Genomic DNA, 20,402 nt, shown 5'->3' with positions numbered 1-20,402 from the left:
TTACTGGATTTGATACATAAGGAGATAAAGAAGCTACAAAACAGCTATATACATTACTAACAACTCCAGTGCTAACTGTAGGGAGTATGAGAGCATGAGAGCATGAGAGCAACTGTTTAAAATGATATTAGGCAACCTAAAAGGCAGTTACAGAAGCATATTGGAAAAAGGTGAAAGATGACCAGAAGAGATTCTTTAAGTGTTTTACTGGTAAAACAACAGTCAAAGAGGAGGTGTAGTATATTAGTGACAATAAGGGAAAATTAAAATATATAGACAGTTAAATTGTAAATGCTGTAAGCATGGATTTTTCCTTAAGATTTCACATATGAAGAAGTGAATAACCTCCCTGAACTAAAAGGGACTACTAATGAGGTACTTAATGATACGGACATTGTAGAGGGAGTGCAGCTTAGATTAAATAAGCCTGAAATCTAATGAATCATCAGGACCATATGCTATCTATCTTCAAGTGCTTAAGGATGTCAGAGAATGCATATACAGTGATCCCCTGCCTATCGCGGAAGTTACATTCCAGACCCATCAGCGATAGGTGAAAATCTGTGATATAGAAAGGCCATATAAATAAACTTTTTTTTTTTTTTTTTTTAAATAGTTTAAGCCTTAAAATACCCCTCCCACACGCTTTAAACACATGTAAACTTATTAAAACATACTTTTTTTTAAAACACATATGATATGTGGATGTCTATTATAACAAAAAAAAATCTTGGCAGGGAGACGAGGCTTGATCTTCTCAGAAAACAATTTGACATTCCGCTAGAGACATTTTAACGTCGCACAAGACAAGACAGTGAGACAGAAGGACAGCTGCTGTACAAGCTTTTAAATGATCTGATACGCAGAGCGACAATCAGAACAGGCATCTTGTCAGAAGCAACACAAAGCTGGTAGCTAATCTGTCCACTTCTCCTTAGCGCGCATTCAGCCCTCACACCCCCCCTCAGAACACGAGCGGGAGAGATGTGAAGTGGCAGGAGCTGGCAGGCGTGTAGCGCGCCTCCAGGGGTTTGGGGTGGGGGTTTGAATGAAGTGATCAAGACCAGATCATCCGGAGAGACACTTTTACGACACATAACACTAGACATTACAACCTTAGGAAGCAAAACTCGTGAGATGGTGACCTCTGCATGTCACTCCCTACTTACAAACAATTTAAAACAAGTTCACTGACATCTAACCTAGCAGTTGTAGGAATGCTTTTGGCAAACAAACTCCAGGTGCTTCCAGCTCTTAAAACAATGACAAGCAGAACATGCAGCTTACCAGCAGATGATCGGAGCACCTCTTTCTTAACATGCGTTCAGCCCTCACTACCCCCGCCCGCCCCCCCCCCTTACTCCTCCTCCTTCAGAATGCGAGCAGCAAAAGGATAGCTGCTGTACATGCTTTTAAGTGACTGATGCAAAGCACAACAAGCATAACACACAGCTGGCCAGCAGCAGCAAGACAGCAGTTGAACCGATCGCTTCTCCTTAGCGTGCGTTCAGACCCCCCCTTCACAACGCGAGCAGCGTTGTAAGTCCCATGAGAAAGAGATTTAACCACGCCTGGGGCAGGAAATAAAGGACATACAGTGATCCCTCGCTATATCGCGCTTCGTCTTTTGCGGCTTCACTCCATCGCGGATTTTAAATGTAAACATATGTGAATATATATTGCGGATTTTTCACTGCTTCGCAGATGTCTGCGGTCTACAGTACGTGTGCTTCCTCAGTTGATTTGCCCATTTGAATTCAAACAAGGGACGCATTTGAATTCAAACAAGAGACGCTATTGGCGGATGGCTGAGAAGCTACCCAATCAGAGCATGCGGTTAAGTTCCTGTGTGCTGCTGACTGGCTCAGCAATGGAGTGCTGCATTAACCAGGAAGTCTAATCTCACTCATTCAGCATTAACGCACATAACTGCTAATGCTTCAGGATTGCAGAAAAGGTAAAAGTTTTGGATATGTTGAAGGAAGGAAACAGCTACACCGCTGCAGGACACCATTATAGCATCAATGAGTCCACGATTCTTTTTATTTAAAAAGGAGGAAAAGCATATAAGATCTACGGCTGCAATGTCCTTTAATCAGGGCGCAAAACGAGTTGCAAGTGGACGTGATAAGGCAGTAGTCTGGATGGAATCTGCTTTAGGGATTTGGATTGAAGAGTGATGGAAGAACAACAACGGCGGTGCTAAACAGTCGCCTGAAGAGGCTCCTTTAGAAGAGCTGTAACGCTATCCTTTGTTGTGCAGTAAAATTAAACTCATCGTTATCGGACAAGTCGTCGTGTCATTGTTGGTGAGTAACCATAATTAATTATTTACGTACAGTACTTATTACATGTACATAGTTTAGTGTCGCTGTACACACATTTTACTGTATACAATTTTTCTTGCATTGTACGTATTTATTGCTGGTGGCCTGTCTGTTGTAATGGCTGTAACGTATGTGATATCGGAGATGCTCGATATCTTTAAAATAATATTTAGGTTTTACTGTATGTAAACTGTGTTTACATACATAATTTCAACGAATCTTACCTAATATCTAAGAGAATACAAAGGGTTTATGCTGTATAACTGTGCGCGAAATGTTTATAATAGTGTGGGAGAGTTTATAAGGGCTTAAAATTTATAAAAATAACCATATAAAGAAATGGTTTCTACTTCGCGGATTTTCTTATTTCGCGGGTGGCTCTGGAACGCAACCCCCGCAATGGAGGAGGGATTACTGTATATTGTTTTTACAAAAGTTTTAAAGTAAAAGTGAAAATAATGCATATGTAACAATTCCCATGAAAATAGCAATCTCTTTAAATTGCTTATCCGGTAAACCAAACCTGGGGGTGGGCAAGCGAAGCGAGCAGGGGGTGGAGCCCCCTACTAATAATAATAATATTAATAAATCCGCGATGTAGCGGAAGCGCGATAGCTGAACAGGGGATTACTGTATAAACCTTTGATGCATATTTTTAAATAGTCACTGTGTACTGGGGAAAATCCTGAGGACTGGAATATAGCAAATATCCCGTTATATAAAAAGGGTAATCAGGCAGATATATGTAAGGCCTGTAAGCTTACTATGCATCACAGGTAAATTAATGGAAGGAAATATGATTGAGCAGCATATGGCAAGAACAAGAGTGTTAATAAACAGTCAACATGGGTGCTGACATGGGATGTCATGTTTGATTAAAATGCTTGAATTCAAAGAAGCAAAAAAAAAGAATACAGTGATCCCTCGCTATATCGCGCTTCGCCTTTCGCGGCTTCACTCCATCGCGGATTTTATATGAAAGCATATTTAAATATATATCGCGGATTTTTTGCTGGTTCGCGGATTTCTGCGGACAATGGGTCTTTTAATTTCTGGTACATGCTTCCTCAGTTGGTTTTCCCAGTTGATTTCATACAAGGGACGCTATTGGCAAATGGCTGAGAAGCTAGATTGCTTACTCTTCTCTCTCTCTTGCGCTGACTTTCTCTGATCCTGACGTATGGGGATTGAGCAGGGGGGCTGTTCGCACACCTAGACGATACGGACGCTCGTCTAAAAATGCTGAAAGATTATCTTCACGTTGCTATCTTTTGTGCAGCTGCTTCCTGAAACGACATGCTGCACGGTGCTTCGCATACTTAAAAGCTCGAAGGGCACGTATTGATTTTTGACTGAAAAACAAACTCTATCTCTCTCTACCTCTCTGTCTCTCTCTCTCCCTGCTCCTGACGGAGGGGGTGTGAGCTGCCACCTTCAACAGCTTTGTGCCGCGGTGCTTCGCATACTTAAAAGCCAAACAGCCCTATTGATTTGTTTGCTAGAGATTGTTTTCTCTATCTATGTGACATTCTGTGCTCCTGACACGCACTCCTTTGAAGAGGAAGATATGTTTGCATTCTTTTAATTGTGAGACAGAACTGTCATCTCTGTCTTGTCATGGAGCACAAATGTTTGTTTGCAGTGTTTGAATAACGTTCCTGTCTCTCTACAACCTCCTGCGTTTCTGCACAAATCTGTGACCTAAGCATGACAATATAAAAATAACCATATAAACATATGGTTTCTACTTCGCGGATTTTCTTATTTCGCGGGTGGCTCTGGAACGCAACCCCCGCGATGGAGGAGGGATTACTGTATTATCAGATAGATGCATATAATAGTCTTTATTTTCAGAAGGCATTTGTTATTGTCCCACATGAGAGATTTGGTGTCAAACTTAAAGAAGCTAGAATTCAGGGCATAGTACGTAAATGGGTGAAAAACTGGCTAAAACACAGGAAGCAATGGGTTATGGTGGGAGGAACCTTATCAGAATCGGGTGATGACCTGAAATGGCCACTGCTATTTTTAATAAGCATACATGATCTGAATAGTAACTTTTTAAAGACTAGCAACTTTGAGCATCTGTGTTGAAAGTGGTAAGTGTTTTCAGCTTGGTTCTTTTTATTATGAACTTGTGTATAGCATAGAGTGTTTAGTTTTGTGTTGAGGTTTTTTATTACTAAATTTTATCCAGTTCACATTTCTGCGCTTAATATATCAATCAATCTACATCTGTTGTTGCTTTGCTGACCAGTTCCTGTCTTTTCAGTAAATGCAGCACTCTCGCTTTGTTTCGCTAATAACTTTGACTCTTGCAGCTGTGCTCAATTAGCTGCTCCGTATTTAAGAGTTCCTGAGCACTGCAACGAAGCATCAGTCCAAGTACGCTACCCTACTTGTGTAAAGACTGAGTCTATAAATATCTGAGGTCACAGAGCAAGGAAACCAATCAAAGGCTGAGAATACTATTTTCCAATCAGGTACACTATTTTCTTTACTCTCTTGTTCCTCAGTATATGTTTTTAATACATATCTGTAATTAACACTAAATGTCTCTCACATCTTACTTACATAGTGATTCTTAACCTTTTTTTGTGACACGGACCCCTTTAAGAATCTGATGAAAGCTATGGACCCTTCCCAAGAAATAAACACAACTTTGCATGCAATGAATATAACATACTTTATTTATCAAGATTTGATTGTCTCATACATATATGACATACACAAAGTAATAATAAAGTTTGAGCTATAAGTAGTGGCAGGGTGCATTTTTTTTCATGTCTTTCAATGGGAAACTGTTGATTGGGACAAGGGGGAGGGCTGTATGGTGACCGCTATTTTTCACACGTGATGTTTCTTGCATGATTATCTAGCACAACATTTTTTTCTTGTGCGTTATTTTTCTCATGAGTATGTAACTCACACATTACGCTTAGGTTAGATAAATACTTGCAAGAAAAATAATGGCCAGAGAGGTAACACATAAGAAAAAAATCACATGAGAAAGTTCACACGAGAAACATCAACAGTACCGGGCTGTATAGTGAATATAAATGTTCATTTTTATCTGTCCCTCACGGACCCCCTGAAACCCATCCATGGAACCCCTAGCAGTCCATGGACCTCAGGTTAAGAACCCCTGCACCAACAGTAGAGGGTAAAGCAGGAAATCTCCAACAAGCCTCCCTTTCAGAGACTCCCTTCTCCTTCAGCCTGTGGAACTGTCATTCTGTAGTGAGCAAAACAGACTTCATTCTAGCATATGCCATTCAAAGTGGACTCAAAGTGGTGGCACTGACCAAGATGTGGTTCTCTCCAGGACATAAGGCAACATCAACAGCCCATTCCTCTGGACTCCAACTCTCTCATATCTGTCATTCAACTTGAAAAAGACAGGTCAGGGAGGGGAGCAAGCACTGGTACAGAGCATAGCCGCACCCAACACATAATGAAACAGCTTGGGATCTTGGTTGGCAACCCCCCCCCCAGCACTCTAGAACAGCCACTCGGGTCCTCAACAATGAGGATCATGCAAGCTGTATCACCCATGGGAAATCATGCCAAATGGCCGTAGTGCCTTAACTGACAGTCCCCCACAATGCAGGTAATGTGCCTCATTCACGACTCCATGAGCAACCACACAAGTCAAACCAACAGTACCCAGGGATTCTCTGAAGAGATACAGCACCAAAAGAGTCTAGTCTTTGTCTCACTTCACTGTATAGGGTCCATGTCTTACAACCATATAGCAAGACAAGAAGCACCAGCACCCTAAAGACTTGGACCTTCGTCCTTTTGCAAAGATATCAGGAGTGCCACACACCCCTTTCCAGCAACCTTATGACATCCCATGCTTTCCCAATCCGTCTACTGACTTGATAGGAGAAGTCACCAGAGACATGAATATCACTGCCAAGGTAAGTAAACCTCTCAACAAGGTCAACACTCTCTCCACAGACAGAAACACTGCTGATGGCTGTGCCCAAGAGGTCGTTAAAGGCCTGGATCTTGGTTTTTATCAAGTACACTTGATAGACCACACACTCAGACTTCTCACTCAGTCTCTCAAGAGCCCTGACCAGAGCCTACATTGACTTTGCAAAGATCACAGCATCATCAGCAAGTCAAGTTCAGTGAATCTTTCTTCACCAACAGATGCCCCACAGCTGCTGGACCCCACGACATTGCCCAACACCCAGTCCATGCAAGCATTGAACAGAGTATGAGCAAGAATACACCCCTGACGAATACTAGAATAAAGTGGGGAAAAATGCAGAGGTTTTGCCTCCACTCTGCAAAGCACTCACAGTACCAATGTGCAACACAAAGAAAATCGACAAAGGCTGTAAAGAAACTCTGTTGATATTCACGTTTACAGTCCATGAAAACGCTCAGTGCCAGGATGCAGTCAATGGTAAACTTCTTAGGCATGAAACCAGACTGCTCCAGTCGCTGGAAGGTGAGCAAGTGATCATGGATCTTATTGAGGATGACCCTAGCAAGGACCTTACTAAGCACCAAGAGTAGTGTTATTCCCCCTGTAGTTACCACAATCCAAGCGATCATCTTTTCCTTTAGGGATGACAAGTCCCATTTCCCAGTCAGTTGGGAAGATAACCGTTTCCCAAATGGAAGCAAAAATTATTTGCAATGCCAGGAGGACAGCCTTACCACCAGCCTGGAGAAGTTCACACCGGATACCATAGATTCCCACAGCCTTCCCTACCTCCAGCTGGTTCACCACCTGTGCGATCTCAGCAAGCTTGGGTGGCCCACAGCTAATTGGAGGATCAACCATGGACCCAGAGATATCCAACATCCTAGCCGGAAGGTCAAGGTAGCCAGCCCAGCAGGTCACAACTGCAGTGTCATCCTTAAGGACAGTTCCATCAGTCGCTCTGACTGCGACTCTCCGAGGAACAGATTTGGATGTGTGTAATGCTTCGATTCCTCAGGACGTTAGTCACTAGATGGTATGTCACTTGCTCACAGATTCCTCTAACAAACGCCTAATTGCCATCAAGCTGTGCACTGCAAGTTTTCTTGATGAAACCCAGAGTGCCCTGCAAGATTAAATTCTTCCTTCTGGGAACGCTGGTAACACCTACACAACCCCCAGCAGACTTCAGAGTCTTGTCACGGAAGGTCTCCCACATCACATTAGGATCAGGAGTCACACCCAAGCTTTTGCAAAGTCAAGGAACATGGAGCTACAAAGCAGCTCCGACAGCAGAGGAAGATGTTCATCATGCCCAAGAGGTTCCATGCATCTACTCGGATGGGCTGCCTCAAATTGGGACCCGAGTGCTGCCATGCAGCCGGCAATGCCTCAGCACAACACCAGTTCTGATCCCAAACAAGCCTGACCCCATTAGCTCTCCGATCATTTTGGATTCTTCCAGGGACAGGACTGTTGAGGGCTTTCCCCCCATCCCCTTCATAATGCGAGCAGCCTTAGCACTTGTGGAGAGCAGAAAGGAGACATGTTTGCTGTCTCAGAGATGCGTGAAGTTTTTTTTACGATGGCTGGAGTGGAGTTCCAGTCCTGCCATGTACACCCATGATTTCCCTACAAGTTGGGGGACTGCTTGAAGGGTCAGATGTAGTTTAACACCATACCCAGGACAGCTGCAATAGCTGGACTGACAAATATACCAAGTAGAGATTTACACTGCTGGGTACTGTATTCAACTACACCACTATTAACAATAACATTGTTCTATACTAACCTCCAGGTCTGCTAAAGAAATTTCTCGATGAGCTGTATGTGCTGCTCTTCTCTACTTAAGATAATAGCAGCCCATGTCTAATCCTTGTGGGCCTGATTATCCAAATGGGCAGTCCTTCTACAGACTTCCTTTGTTTTCTTTCATCTTTTAGCCTAACATATCTCTACACCCCACCGGCTCACAAAGCTGGTAAACTTCTGGATATTTTTCCTCCGATAGAACTGCATACCCACTAGCTTAACTGTCACTCCACTACATATACCCGACCACTTTTTCATTCAATGGATCCTGTTTGTGGACTTCACCTCGGCGTTCAACACTATCATTCCAGAAGTCCTCCACACCAAACTCACTTGGCTCAATGTACCAGCTCCCATCTCCCAGTGGATCAAAAACTTCCTGACAGATAGGAAGCAGCAAGTGAGACTGGAAAAAATCTCATCCAGCACACGAACAGTCAGCACTGGCGCCCCCCAGGGATGTGTCCTCTCTCCTCTGCTCTTCTCCCTCTACACAAATGACTGCACCTCAAGAGACCCATCTGTTAAAATCCTGAAGTTCACAGATGATATGACAGTCATTGGCCTCATCAAGGACAGTGACGAGTCTGTATACAGACGAGAGGTCGAACAGCTGGCCCTCTGGTGCGGTCAAAACAACCTGGAGCTGAACAAGCTTAAAACTGTGGAGATGACAGTGGACTTCAGGAGGAGCCCCCCAGTGCTGCCCCCTCTCACACTACTCAACAGCATTGTGTCTGCTGTGGAAAACTTTAGGTTTCTGGGATCCACAATTTCCCAGGACCTAAAGTGGGAACTAAACATAAACACAATTGTTAAAAAGGCCCAGCAGAGGTTGTACTTCCTGCGCCAGCTCAGGAAGTTCAACCTGCCTCAGGAGCTGCTCATCCAATTTTACTCTGCAGTAATCCAGTCTGTTCTCTGTTCATCTATCACAGTCTGGTTTGGTTCAGCCACAAAACAGGACAGGAACAGACTTCAACGGACAGTCAGGATTGCAGAAAAAATCATTGGTGTTGATCTGCCCTCCATTCAAGACTTATACAGATCTCAAGTCAGGAAAAGGGCAGAAAACATCATTGCAGACCCATCACACCCTGGTTACAACCTTTTTCAACTTCTTCCCTCTGGTAGGCACTACAGAGCACTGTACGCCAAAACTACCAGACATGTGAACAGTTTCTTTCCTCAGGCCATCACTCTCATGAACAATTAAGTCAATCTCAAAGCATCAGGGACAATACTAGGTAAAACCGGAGTCCAATTCCTTGTATGTGTACATATACTTGGCCAATAAAGCTGATTCTGATTCTGATTTAATCTGCATTCTATTTTTTTTCCACTGCAATTCCACCCACCGTACCCTTCCGCCATCACCTCTGCTTCCTTTCTTCCACCTATTTCTCTTCCCTAGTGTCCTCTGCTCTTTCCTCCTTACCACTCTTCTTTTCTTGACACCAATGCTTCCACAAACACCCTATGCTCAACTCTGTCCTCTCTCCTCTAGGCCTGCACACAAAAGACCTTTCTGGTTGGTCATGGCTATCTGAAGCTCTATGCAGTCAACCGATAAAGTTTAGAAGGAGCATAAATTTATTCTATTTTCCTTCTCTTCTGCTATTAACAACTCTAACATAATTTAGCATTCAAAACAGAAATACTCCTATCTTTTCTCCTTTTTTCAATTCTCTCTTCAATCCTCCACCCTCAGCCTCCTGATGACTTTTCAACTGTTTTTCAAGAAAGGGTGGCTGTCATCAGCAGACAATTCTAATAACCTCTACTGGCCAGTCTTCTCCTTCCTAAATACATTACAACATTCTCCTCTTTCTCAGCATGTATGTTTATAAAACTATCCATAGTCACCCCACAACCTGTTCAATTGACCACTCATTTCCGCAGGTATATATGACTCAGCACAGGCACTTTTCCAACAATCAAGTCTTAATAACTCCCATTCTCCAGAAACCCATATTTGAGCCATCTTAAATAGGCAGTTATAATCCATTCTCTCTCTTCTCCGTTCTTTCCAAAACACAGGAATGTGCTGTCTCTAAACAAGTCTCTACCTTTCTTCTATAGAACAGACTGCTTGATCCTAATTAGTCAGGCTTTAAGAGGTGCAATTTCACAGTGACAGCTCTACTTGCCATTTTTGACAAATTATAATGGCTAGAGCTATCAACGTCACGTGTCCTCACCTTGCTAGATCCTTTCTCTGCCTTTGACAAGCTCAACTACCAAATTCTCCTTGCCAACTTCTCTGACCTTGGCATCAATAGGATTGCTCTCTGGCGGTTTAAGTCTTACCTTCTACCATGTGTCTAGGTGAGGAGAGATGTCAAAGGAGCAACAAGCAACCAAGGATGCACCCCAAGGATCGTTGCTGGGCCCTCTCCTTTTCTCTCTATACTGTAGTTCAAATTTCTTAATCATAAAATTTTTCAAAGCATCCCCATCAAGTATAGTGCCGCAAAGCAAGAATAAACCCTGGACAGGGTGCCAGTCCTCCACAGGACAAACACAAGCACACCCACACACCAAACAGACACTAGGTCAAAGTTAGCATTGTCAGTTCACCTAACTTGTATATCTTTTGACAGTGGGAGGTATCAGAGAATACTGAATCATTATAATCTTTAGATTAGGGTAATAAAGTGTCACTGAACCATCTTTCTTACATTTCTGCAGAAGTCATTTGATTTCAAGGAGTAGGAGAAGTGAACTCTTGTGACTGAGATTTGTGCAAGACATCGCACAGCCGAAGAGTCCAGTGCGGTATGGAGCGGCAGCAAAAGGCCAGAATGTTAGCACATAATGAAACCCATTCCTGCATACTGGTACAGAAAGGTATAGTAGTTACCTTGTACGGTGGTGAATAACCAATATCACTGCTACAAATACTACTGTATAAATAAAGAATAAATACTCAGCACTGCAATCACCGCCACCTAAGGAGCTCTATTACACCTTAGCGTAGGAAGACTTCGTCCAAGGATGGAAAGGCCAAAGATCCAGAGCAAGGATAAAACTAAAGTGTAAATGATTCAGAACTGGCCAGCCTCCATAAATGAGTAATGTTTTGTAATTTTGAAATAAGTTGGATGAACTTTTACATCTCATTATGAATCCTGGAAAGTCTGAGTTCAGGTACTGTGACATTGTAGGTACTGTGAAGAATGGTCTTAAACTCCTTATTTCATAAGCTGTTTTAATGCTTGACAGGAGTCATCTGATATGGAGGAGGGACTGTTGATTTATATGAATGAGCCAAAGTAAATAAAAAAAGAGCACATCATAAATAAAACGAAAATGGTTTTTTGAGACAATAAAATACTGTGGGAAATCGTCCACAATACTGCCTATGGTGATAAGTTACATCATCCTGAATAGAGTTTATTAACTCACCAACAGAAATGATTTACTCTTTTACCAACACTCTAGCGAATGAATCGTTCTATCTTAGAAATCTTGTGATTCAACCATTGGCCATCAGAACAAACACAATTCTACTGGCATGTGCCGCTTGTGGACATAAGCTGAGCCTGCTCTATTCAAATGTCAATGCTTTTAAATAAAAAACTGTGGCACAACTGGGCAAGTCTGACGATATCTTACTCCCACATACAAACCTGTTTTTGAGAACAGCAGCTGTCCTATTGGAACATCGGAACAAACACAATTCTATTGGCATGTTCCGCTTGTGGACATAACAAGCTGAGCCTGCTCTATTCAAATGTCACTGCTTTTAAATAAAAAAAACTGTGGTATAACTGGGCAAGTCTGACGATATCTTACTCCCACATACAAACCTGTTTTTGAGAACAGCAGCTGTCTTATTATACAATCCAAAAAGTTCTTATGTGTGTTTGTTGTTTTTTTTAATAATATAAATATTTTTCTTCAGCTTCTGTAACTAAGCATTTCACTGCAATTGGCACAATGTTTATAATTGTATTTTACAAACAAACTTTGATCTATTTTGATTACTAGCAACTGAAATAGATAAACACACACAACTCACATCATACCTGTTTTATATTGGAATATTCAGTCATCCAACCACATCTACATCTGACCCCACCCCATCCCTTCCACATTTTCAGCGTCAAACAAATAAAAAAAAAAAAAAAAAAACATTTAAGTTGAAATAATCATGCTCAAGGTAAAATCGACAGAGTAAACTAATTCATAGTTGAAGTTACAAGATAGAAGGGTTTGCAAAGTTGCCAATACTATTCAAAAATGTGTACAGCAAGCTGTATTCAAGATTAACTCAACAAAAATTGAATCGTTCCGACAAATACCCTTAATTTTAACAAAATTGATCCAGTCTATTTGTTTCAAGTAGACAGACATGGCTGTCACAGTTGGTGCTTTTCACATTATATGCCAGGACATCTAAAAAAGGGACATATGATCAATGAAATAGGTTGACTATAATATTGACCTGATATTCAGCCCAGGAGTCAGATGATTCAGTTAGGAGATAAAACAAACATAGCCACTTTATAATGTAAGAAAGATTATGTTTAATTTTCAGATTTAGTTTAAGCCTCTCAAACAAAACCTGCTGTAAGAACACATGAAAAACCAAAATATTTTATAGAAGGAACATTAAGATAATTTTAAAAGTTGATCACAGTAAATATAAAATGAATATTGTTTTGTTACATTGTCCTAAGAAAAGAACAATAGGTGTGCAGTCTCCAGTTAACAGAAAAAAAAAAACCACTATACAACCTCAAATGGAGCCCCTGTATTGTGCCACTTCACACAAGGGTGGAAAGAAGTAATCTCCTTTGAGATTTTAGACTAAACTCAAATATGGCTAAAACTGCAAATTGGTCAATTAACACCACCTCTATCACCAAGAAGATAAAGCCGCATCTTGACTTCGTTTGGCAGCTGAAGAAGGCATGCCTATCTCTCCCATTCTCTTCACATTCTACAGGGGCTCCACTGGGAGCATCCTGACCAGCTGAACCACTGTCTGCTTTTGTAATTGCAATTTTTCTGACCGTTATGCCCTACAACAGGAACGCACACAGGAGAAAAGGTCATTGGGACCCTCTCTGCCTTCCATGAAATACATCTTTATACAGTTTGACATCCGCAAAGGCCAAGCATTGTGAAAGACTGCTCCCACCCCTCCCATGGTCTCTTTATTCCCCTTCCAGCTGACAGAAAATACTGTAGCTTATTATTTATTATCTATTTCAAATTATCCTACCTATTCACTTACCTATTATTTATTTATAGTACATTATGTGTTTAAGTAAACGTTGCACCGTGGTCCTGGGGAATGTTATTTAGTGCTGCTGTATGCTGCAATACGTAAGGATAGAATGACAATAAAGCAACTTGAGACTTGACTTGATGTTAGGTATAGAAATTGCCACAGCTTCCCCATTAATGTAGTAAACTGTTATTGTGTTAAACTTTTCCTTTTTATTGTTGTTCAACAAATATGCACACTCACCTTCCAGCCCCCCCAGCAAACGAGAGCCCAGATGAATTCATGCCTACAAGCACAAAATAGCCATTTACGCTTGGTGTCTCTCCCATGATGCATCGCATATCTGGAGTAAATGATTCAGGACAGTTTACAAGTTGTTGAATCTCACACATATCAAGTGAAGGCATCCGGCGTAATAGGGCAGTCAGTAAGGGCTCTAAAGCAGAAAAAATAAAAAAATAAATACCTACAATTTTAAGAAGAAACTTCCTCAGTTTTTTTTTGTATTTGTTGCACACGTTATTAGTCAGAATATAACATTCAACAATGACTGAATATTATAGTTTAAAATGAAAATTTGAATTGAAAAATTGATGTATTCAGTTAGTTTTAATGCTTGACTCTATAATGGGACTCCAGTATCCTCCATCTACAATATAAAATGCAAGAGCAGTCTACTTACTTTTTGAAGTGTATAATTTTTTTTTACTTTAGAACACAGTTCTATGTGGCAAACTAATATAATCCATGATTGTAAAAAAATATCAACTTGAAAAATACCAAATTTACCCTTTAAATTTTGTCAAACCTTACTATCTGATTACACTAAAGAATATACATTTTTTACTGCATCTTTATTTCTAGTAAAGACTCAACTACATTTGTATTTCCTAGTCACATGGCTCCTCAGTTATTAATGCCTCCTTTGTTTCTACTTTCCCTTGTGATCATAAACATGATCTCTGATTGTTTCATTTTTTTTTTTTTTTTTAACTCTCATCCCAGACCACTTGTTGCAGGTTTTACTATTCTCTACTTCAAACCACCCATAGTGTTTACTGTAGTTTCTATGATGTTCTGTCTAACTATACAACCAAATGTTCTAAATCTGATTATTGACCGTTAAACTGACCTTATCGTCAGTCATCTTTTCCACTATTCACCTCATTGGAAAAGTTACTTACTGTAAATATCTCAACATTGGAGTTCCTACAAAAGTAATGTAACACATTTGTCTCCAAATTAAAAACAACATTCTTAATAGCATTAAGGGCTCCCTCTCCTCTTTATTTCATATTTCATATCTTTCCATTCTTTATTATTAAAATACATGTTATTCACCATTTTAATTATGTCAGTGCTATGTGCCCCCTTTCCTCATGTCACCTAATGTTCAAAGTCAGATATCAAAAAGACCCTTTATTAAAATTCTCTGCTTTAGTCCTTCGAATTAAATCAATGAAGTCAGACTTACCCTTCAAGTAGCTTGCCATTTATTATTCCTAAAAAGTATCTTTTTGTTTTCACTTAAACACTGATCTTAACAAGCTGTTTCTTATGAAATGTGAAAAAAGATCTCACGATTGCAAATAAGAAATGGCTCAGAGACGATCCCCAATGTAATCCAACCTCCACCTTAAATGCATCCATCACTCCTGCCACAGACCTCACCACTGTCACACTTCCCTTGTACATATCCTGTACAACCTTTATGTACTTCTCTGCCACTCACAACGTCCTCATACAATACCACAACTTCTCTCTAGGTACCCTGTCATGTGCTTTCTCTAGGTCCACAAAGACAAAATGCACCTCCTTTTGGTCTTTTCTATACTTCTCCATCAACACCCTCAGAGCAGACATCTCATCTGTAGTGCTCGTTCCTGGCATGAAAACATACTGCTGCTCACTAATCATTACTTTCCCTTTCTTAACCTTGTTTCCACTACTCCTTTTTTTTGTTTGAGTAACTTTCAATTCTAATGGTAGACTATAACAAATACATCATACAAACATTAAAATTTATAGATGAAAAAAAAAAATCTAATATAAATATGATCCTCCCATTTTATTCTCTTAAAAACAGTGATGGTTAGATTCCCCTATAAAGAATATAATCATCCAGAATTCAGCATACAAACCAAAGTGGTCCCAGTCCTCCTGCATGCCTTGGATCTCAAATTGATTCCTTCCCTCCGTAAAGATGGGCTTAGGATTTTTCTCAAAGCCTCCTGCTAGAACACCGCCCAGCCAAGCTCGGACGTAGATTCTGCCATCTAGATCCATTATAACTACAAAGGAAAGATCAATAGATAAGAATTGTCCAATGCAAGGTTTAACAGTCCTGGTCATATTGCAGTGTGGCTGCTCTGAATAAATGTATTAATTGCAAGAAGCCTTAAAAGAATACATGGCTTGATAGTTAAATTAAAATTCAATTAACTGTATTCAGAAGATGCAACGGCTTTTAATCAAAAACAAGAAAGTGAAGGGACTTTATACTGTGTGCAGCAAAACCTGACACCCAGGTTAGATTTTATACTGTGTGCAGCAAGACCCAACACCCAGGTTATCTATTTCTCTGTCTTTGGCATTTGGTAAGAAGTCTGCAGGCAGAGGTAAACACAAGGTTCCATGCAATTCCAGAACTTTGTTAACCCCTAAGCTTTGGGCTATCATATGATTCAATGATCCTATGAGAGATGCCGTTGAGAGTTGTGTAATCCTGGTAGGGCCACACATGGAGACAAGGTTAGAGGTGAGCTAAGAGGTGACTAAGGCCGACTCAACCACCTCGTCCCACCAAGGGTCCATCCAAAGTGATGCAATTCCTGCTGTACTTCGTTGTCTTGGACCCGGCTTGCCACATGGATTCCAGTCAGGAAGTGAAGTGGTGTGATTGAGGATTGTGTACTCTCACTATCACCAATATCAACAACTCTTTTGCACAGGCTCTTCTTCCATCTATCCTCCTCATCCTTTCTCCTGTGTCAAAGTCCTACAGCAATGGGCAACAGATGAAGAGAACTACCATTGAGTGATGGTGTATGTTCTTAGTATGGAATTACCATGTATTGCGGAGTTGGTGTGATGGCCATTCCAAGGCACACCCGGAACAAGTGCCTCATCTGTGTCCTGCCATCATAACTAGGCAGCCTTTTTTAAGGATAGCACTGCCTACCCCTGATGGGGAGAGGACAAAACGCACCTGATGAGTCACCCCTCTAAATGAAAAAAAAATACAAAATCTTTTATCCTAGCTTCTTGGAGTGTCCTCACACTCATGGATTTGACCACTACCGACTGACCACCTTGGAGAACACTCCTTGTAGCATCAGAGCTCCAGTGCTACAAGGTGGACATCTAAGCCCTCAGTGAGACTCGTCTTGATGATGAAGGATCCAGCACTGAAACCACAGATATACATTTTTCTGGAAAGGACAACCAAAGCCAGAGATGCAGATCCATGGAATTGGCCTTGCTGCCAAGAATGAACTCCTTCCAAAAATCCTTGAGTTCCCTGTTGGCATCAGCTTACGCTTAATAACCCCACACACTCCACTGTCGAAAGGTTCCTATAAGACAATCATTAGTACAAATGCTCCTATGCTGGATTCAACAGCGGAAGAAAAGGACAACTTTTGTTTCACTTGACAAAGCAGTCCATAATGTTCCTGCTTCAGACAAGATTGCCTTACTTGGAGGCTTCAATGCATGAATTGGAAGGAACTCAGATGTTTGGAATAATGTGATTGGGAAACCTGAAACTGGAAACATGAATGCTAACGGGCTCCGTCTCTTATCCTTCTGTGCGGAGCAACAACTGTCCTTTACCAACACAATGTTTCAGCTCCCCAACAAACACAAGACGACATGGATGCATCCTTGATCAAAGAACTGGCACCTCCAGGACTATATGATTGTTCATTGGCATGATCTCCAAGATTTCTTGATTACATGAGTGATGCGAAGATCAGAATGCTGGACAGACCATAGACTTGTCTTATCCATCCTCTGCAATGTACTTAGACCACCTACCAGAAGACAATCCCTCAAGCCACGCCTCAAAGTTGCATCCTTTGCAACCACTGACACCAGGCTCGCTTTGACAAGTCATCTTCACAAGCAGCTTGAGCACATCCAGATCCCAACCACAGATGGTGACATCATGACCATCAATCCTGATATTGATGAACTACAGACCTCATGGTTGACAGCCCTGCAGTCAACATCCAAGAAGGCCCTTGGATTCTCCAAGAGGAAGAGTCCAGACTGGTTTGAGGAGGACAAAGACAAGTTTCTCCCCCTCCTGGAGGCCAAGAATGCAGCATTCCAAGCTCATCTTGCAAATCCATTAATAGAAGTGGGGTAGAAATAAAAAACAAAAACCTAGATCAATTATACAATACAGGTTCGGTGAAATCCAGAACAACTGGGAGGTTAACAAGGCCACTTAAATCAAATGCTACACAGATGAAAACAAGACCTATGAGCACTTTTGAGAACTGTTGAACTAAATGAACCCAGTGAATCTTTCAGTCCTCAAGAATATCTCCACACTCCTCACTGAAATAGATGAGTGTCCAACTCTCCACGATGTACAAAATGCCATCCAAGCCCTTAAGAACTAAAAAGCTGCTTGTGAAGACACTATACCAGCTGAAATATATACAGTTAGGTCCATAAATATTTGGACAGAGACAACTTTTTTCTAATTTTGGTTCTGTACATTACCACAATTAATTTTAAATGAAACAACTCAGATGCAGTTGAAGTGCAGACTTTCAGCTTTAATTCAGTGGGGTGAACAAAACGATTGCATAAAAATGTGAGGCAACTAAAGCATTTTTTTTTTAAACACAATCCCTTCATTTCAGGGGCTCAAAAGTAATTGGACAAATTAAATAACTGGAAATAAAATGTTCACTTCTAATACTTGGTTGAAAACCCTTTGCTGGCAATGACAGCCTGAAGTCTTGAACTCATGGACATCACCAGATGCTGGGTTTCCTCCTTTTTTAATGCTCTGCCAGGCCTTTACTGCAGCGGCTTTCAGTTGCTGTTTGTTTTGTGGGCCTTTCTGTCTGAAGTTTAGTCTTCAACAAGTGAAATGCATGCTCAATTGGGTTAAGATCAGGTGACTGACTTGGCCATTCAAGAATTTTCCACTTCTTTGCTTTAATAAACTCCTGAGTTGCTTTGGCTGTATGTTTTGGGTCATTGTCTATCTGTATCGTGAAACGCTGCCCAATCAATTTGACTGCATTTAGCTGGATTGGAGCAGACAGTATGTCTCTCAACACCTCAGAATTCATTTGGCTGCTTCTGTCCTGTGTCACATCATCAGTAAGCACTAGTGTCCCCATGCCACTGGCAGCCATGCACGCACAAGCCACCACACTGCCTCCACCGTGTTTTACAGATGATGTGGTATGCTATGGATAATGAGATGTTCCACGCATTCTCCATACTTTTTCTTGCCATCATTCTGGTAGAGGTTGATCTTGGTTTCATCTGTCCAAAGAATGTTTTTCCAGAACTGTGCTGGCTTTTTTAGATGTTCTTTAGCAAAGTCCAATCTAGCCTTTCTATTCCTGAGGCTTATGAGTGGCTTGCACCTTGCACCTCTGTATTTACTTTCATGCAGTCTTCTCTTTATGGTAGACTTGGATATCGATACGCCTACCCCCTGGAAAGTGTTGTTCACTTGGTTGGCTGTTGTGAAGGGGTTTCTCTTCACCATGGAAATGATTCTGCGATCATCCATCACTGTTGTCTTCCATGGATGTCCAGGTCTTTTTGCGTTGCTGAGTTCACCAGTGCTTACTTTCTTTCTCAGGATGTACCAAACTGTACATTTTGCCACTTGTAATATTCTCGGATGGGTTTTTTCTGTTTTCGCAGCTTAAGGATGGCTTCTTTCACCTGCATGGAGAGCTCTTTTGACCGCATGTTGTCTGTTCACAGCAAAATGTTTCACATGCAAGCACCACACCTCAAATCAACTCCAGGCCTTTTATCTGCTTAATTGATAATGACATAATGACAGACTTGCCCACACCTGCCCATGAAATAGACTTTGAATCAATTGTCCAATTACTTTTGAGCCCCTGAAATGAAGGGATTGTATTAAAAAAATGCTTTAGTTGCCTCACATTTTTATGCAATCATTTTGTTCACCCCACTGAATTAAAGCTGAAAGTCTGCAAACTAGTCAAATTGACCAATTTCTTCAATCTCTGCTGGAAGCTTGGCAAAATTCCTGACTCATGGAAAATGCTACCATTGTCGCCAAGAAAAAGGGGGACCATTTAGACTGTGGCAACAGCCGTGGTATTTCATTGCTAGATGTTGCCAAGAAAATCCTTGGCCATGTCATGCTTCCCTGCCTACTTCATCACATTGCAGGAAGAGTATATCCAGACTCGCAAGCTGGCTTTCATCCCAAATGCATCACAATTGACATGATCTCCGTTCTCTGCCAACTCCTAGAGAAGGCTTGGGAACACCAGAGAGACACCAACTTTGCCTTCACTGAGCTACAGAAAGCATTTGACACCATCACCTGTGAGATGCTTTGGGAAATACTCGGTAAGCTTGGATGTCCCCTAAAATTCCTCACTTTGCTCAAATGATGTCCTACAGCGGACATCAAAATTGGCAACAAGACAATGGGCAACACACAATCCTTCCCCTACCTTGGAAGAATAATACTTAGTGATGCCTCTGTGACTAAGGGTATTGAAAACTGCCTCTAACTAGCCTCCTCTGCAACTGTCTGCCTATGCAAGTGTGCCTTCTGTAACGAAAATCTCTGCAAGGCAACCAAGGGTTGTGGTATATCATGCAGTATGTATATCAACACTCCTTTATGGATGCAAGTCCTGGACTCCCTACCACAAGCAAATCTGCGCACTAGAAGCGTTCCACATCTGCTGCCTCCAAAAGATCCTGGGTATCACTTGGAAGGACAGGGTTCCACACACTAATATTCTGGAATGCTGCTCATCATCTAATATTGAGACCATGCTGCTCAACTGGGTCTGGACATGTTATCCGCATGGATGAGTCTTGGCTTCCC

General features: G+C 41.3%; 1 protein-coding gene across 2 annotated transcripts in view; it reads right to left on the bottom strand.

The window, feature by feature from the left end:
• pdpr (pyruvate dehydrogenase phosphatase regulatory subunit) overlaps window positions 1–20,402 on the bottom strand; it is a 305,042-nt gene that overhangs the window by 96,347 nt on the left and 188,293 nt on the right. For both annotated transcript variants that reach the window (XM_051931537.1, XM_051931538.1), the window contains 2 exons: window positions 15,463–15,612; window positions 13,565–13,757 (listed from right to left, as the gene is read on the bottom strand). In XM_051931537.1, the coding sequence (XP_051787497.1) occupies window positions 13,565–13,757; window positions 15,463–15,612 (343 nt within the window). The remainder of the gene's footprint in view (window positions 1–13,564; window positions 13,758–15,462; window positions 15,613–20,402) is intronic.

Source organism: Erpetoichthys calabaricus, chromosome 9 (assembly GCF_900747795.2).
Source record: "Erpetoichthys calabaricus chromosome 9, fErpCal1.3, whole genome shotgun sequence".
NCBI lineage: Eukaryota > Metazoa > Chordata > Cladistia > Polypteriformes > Polypteridae > Erpetoichthys > Erpetoichthys calabaricus.
The sequence above is the reverse complement of the archived record's forward strand: the minus strand, read 5'-3'. Positions and strand labels throughout refer to the sequence as shown.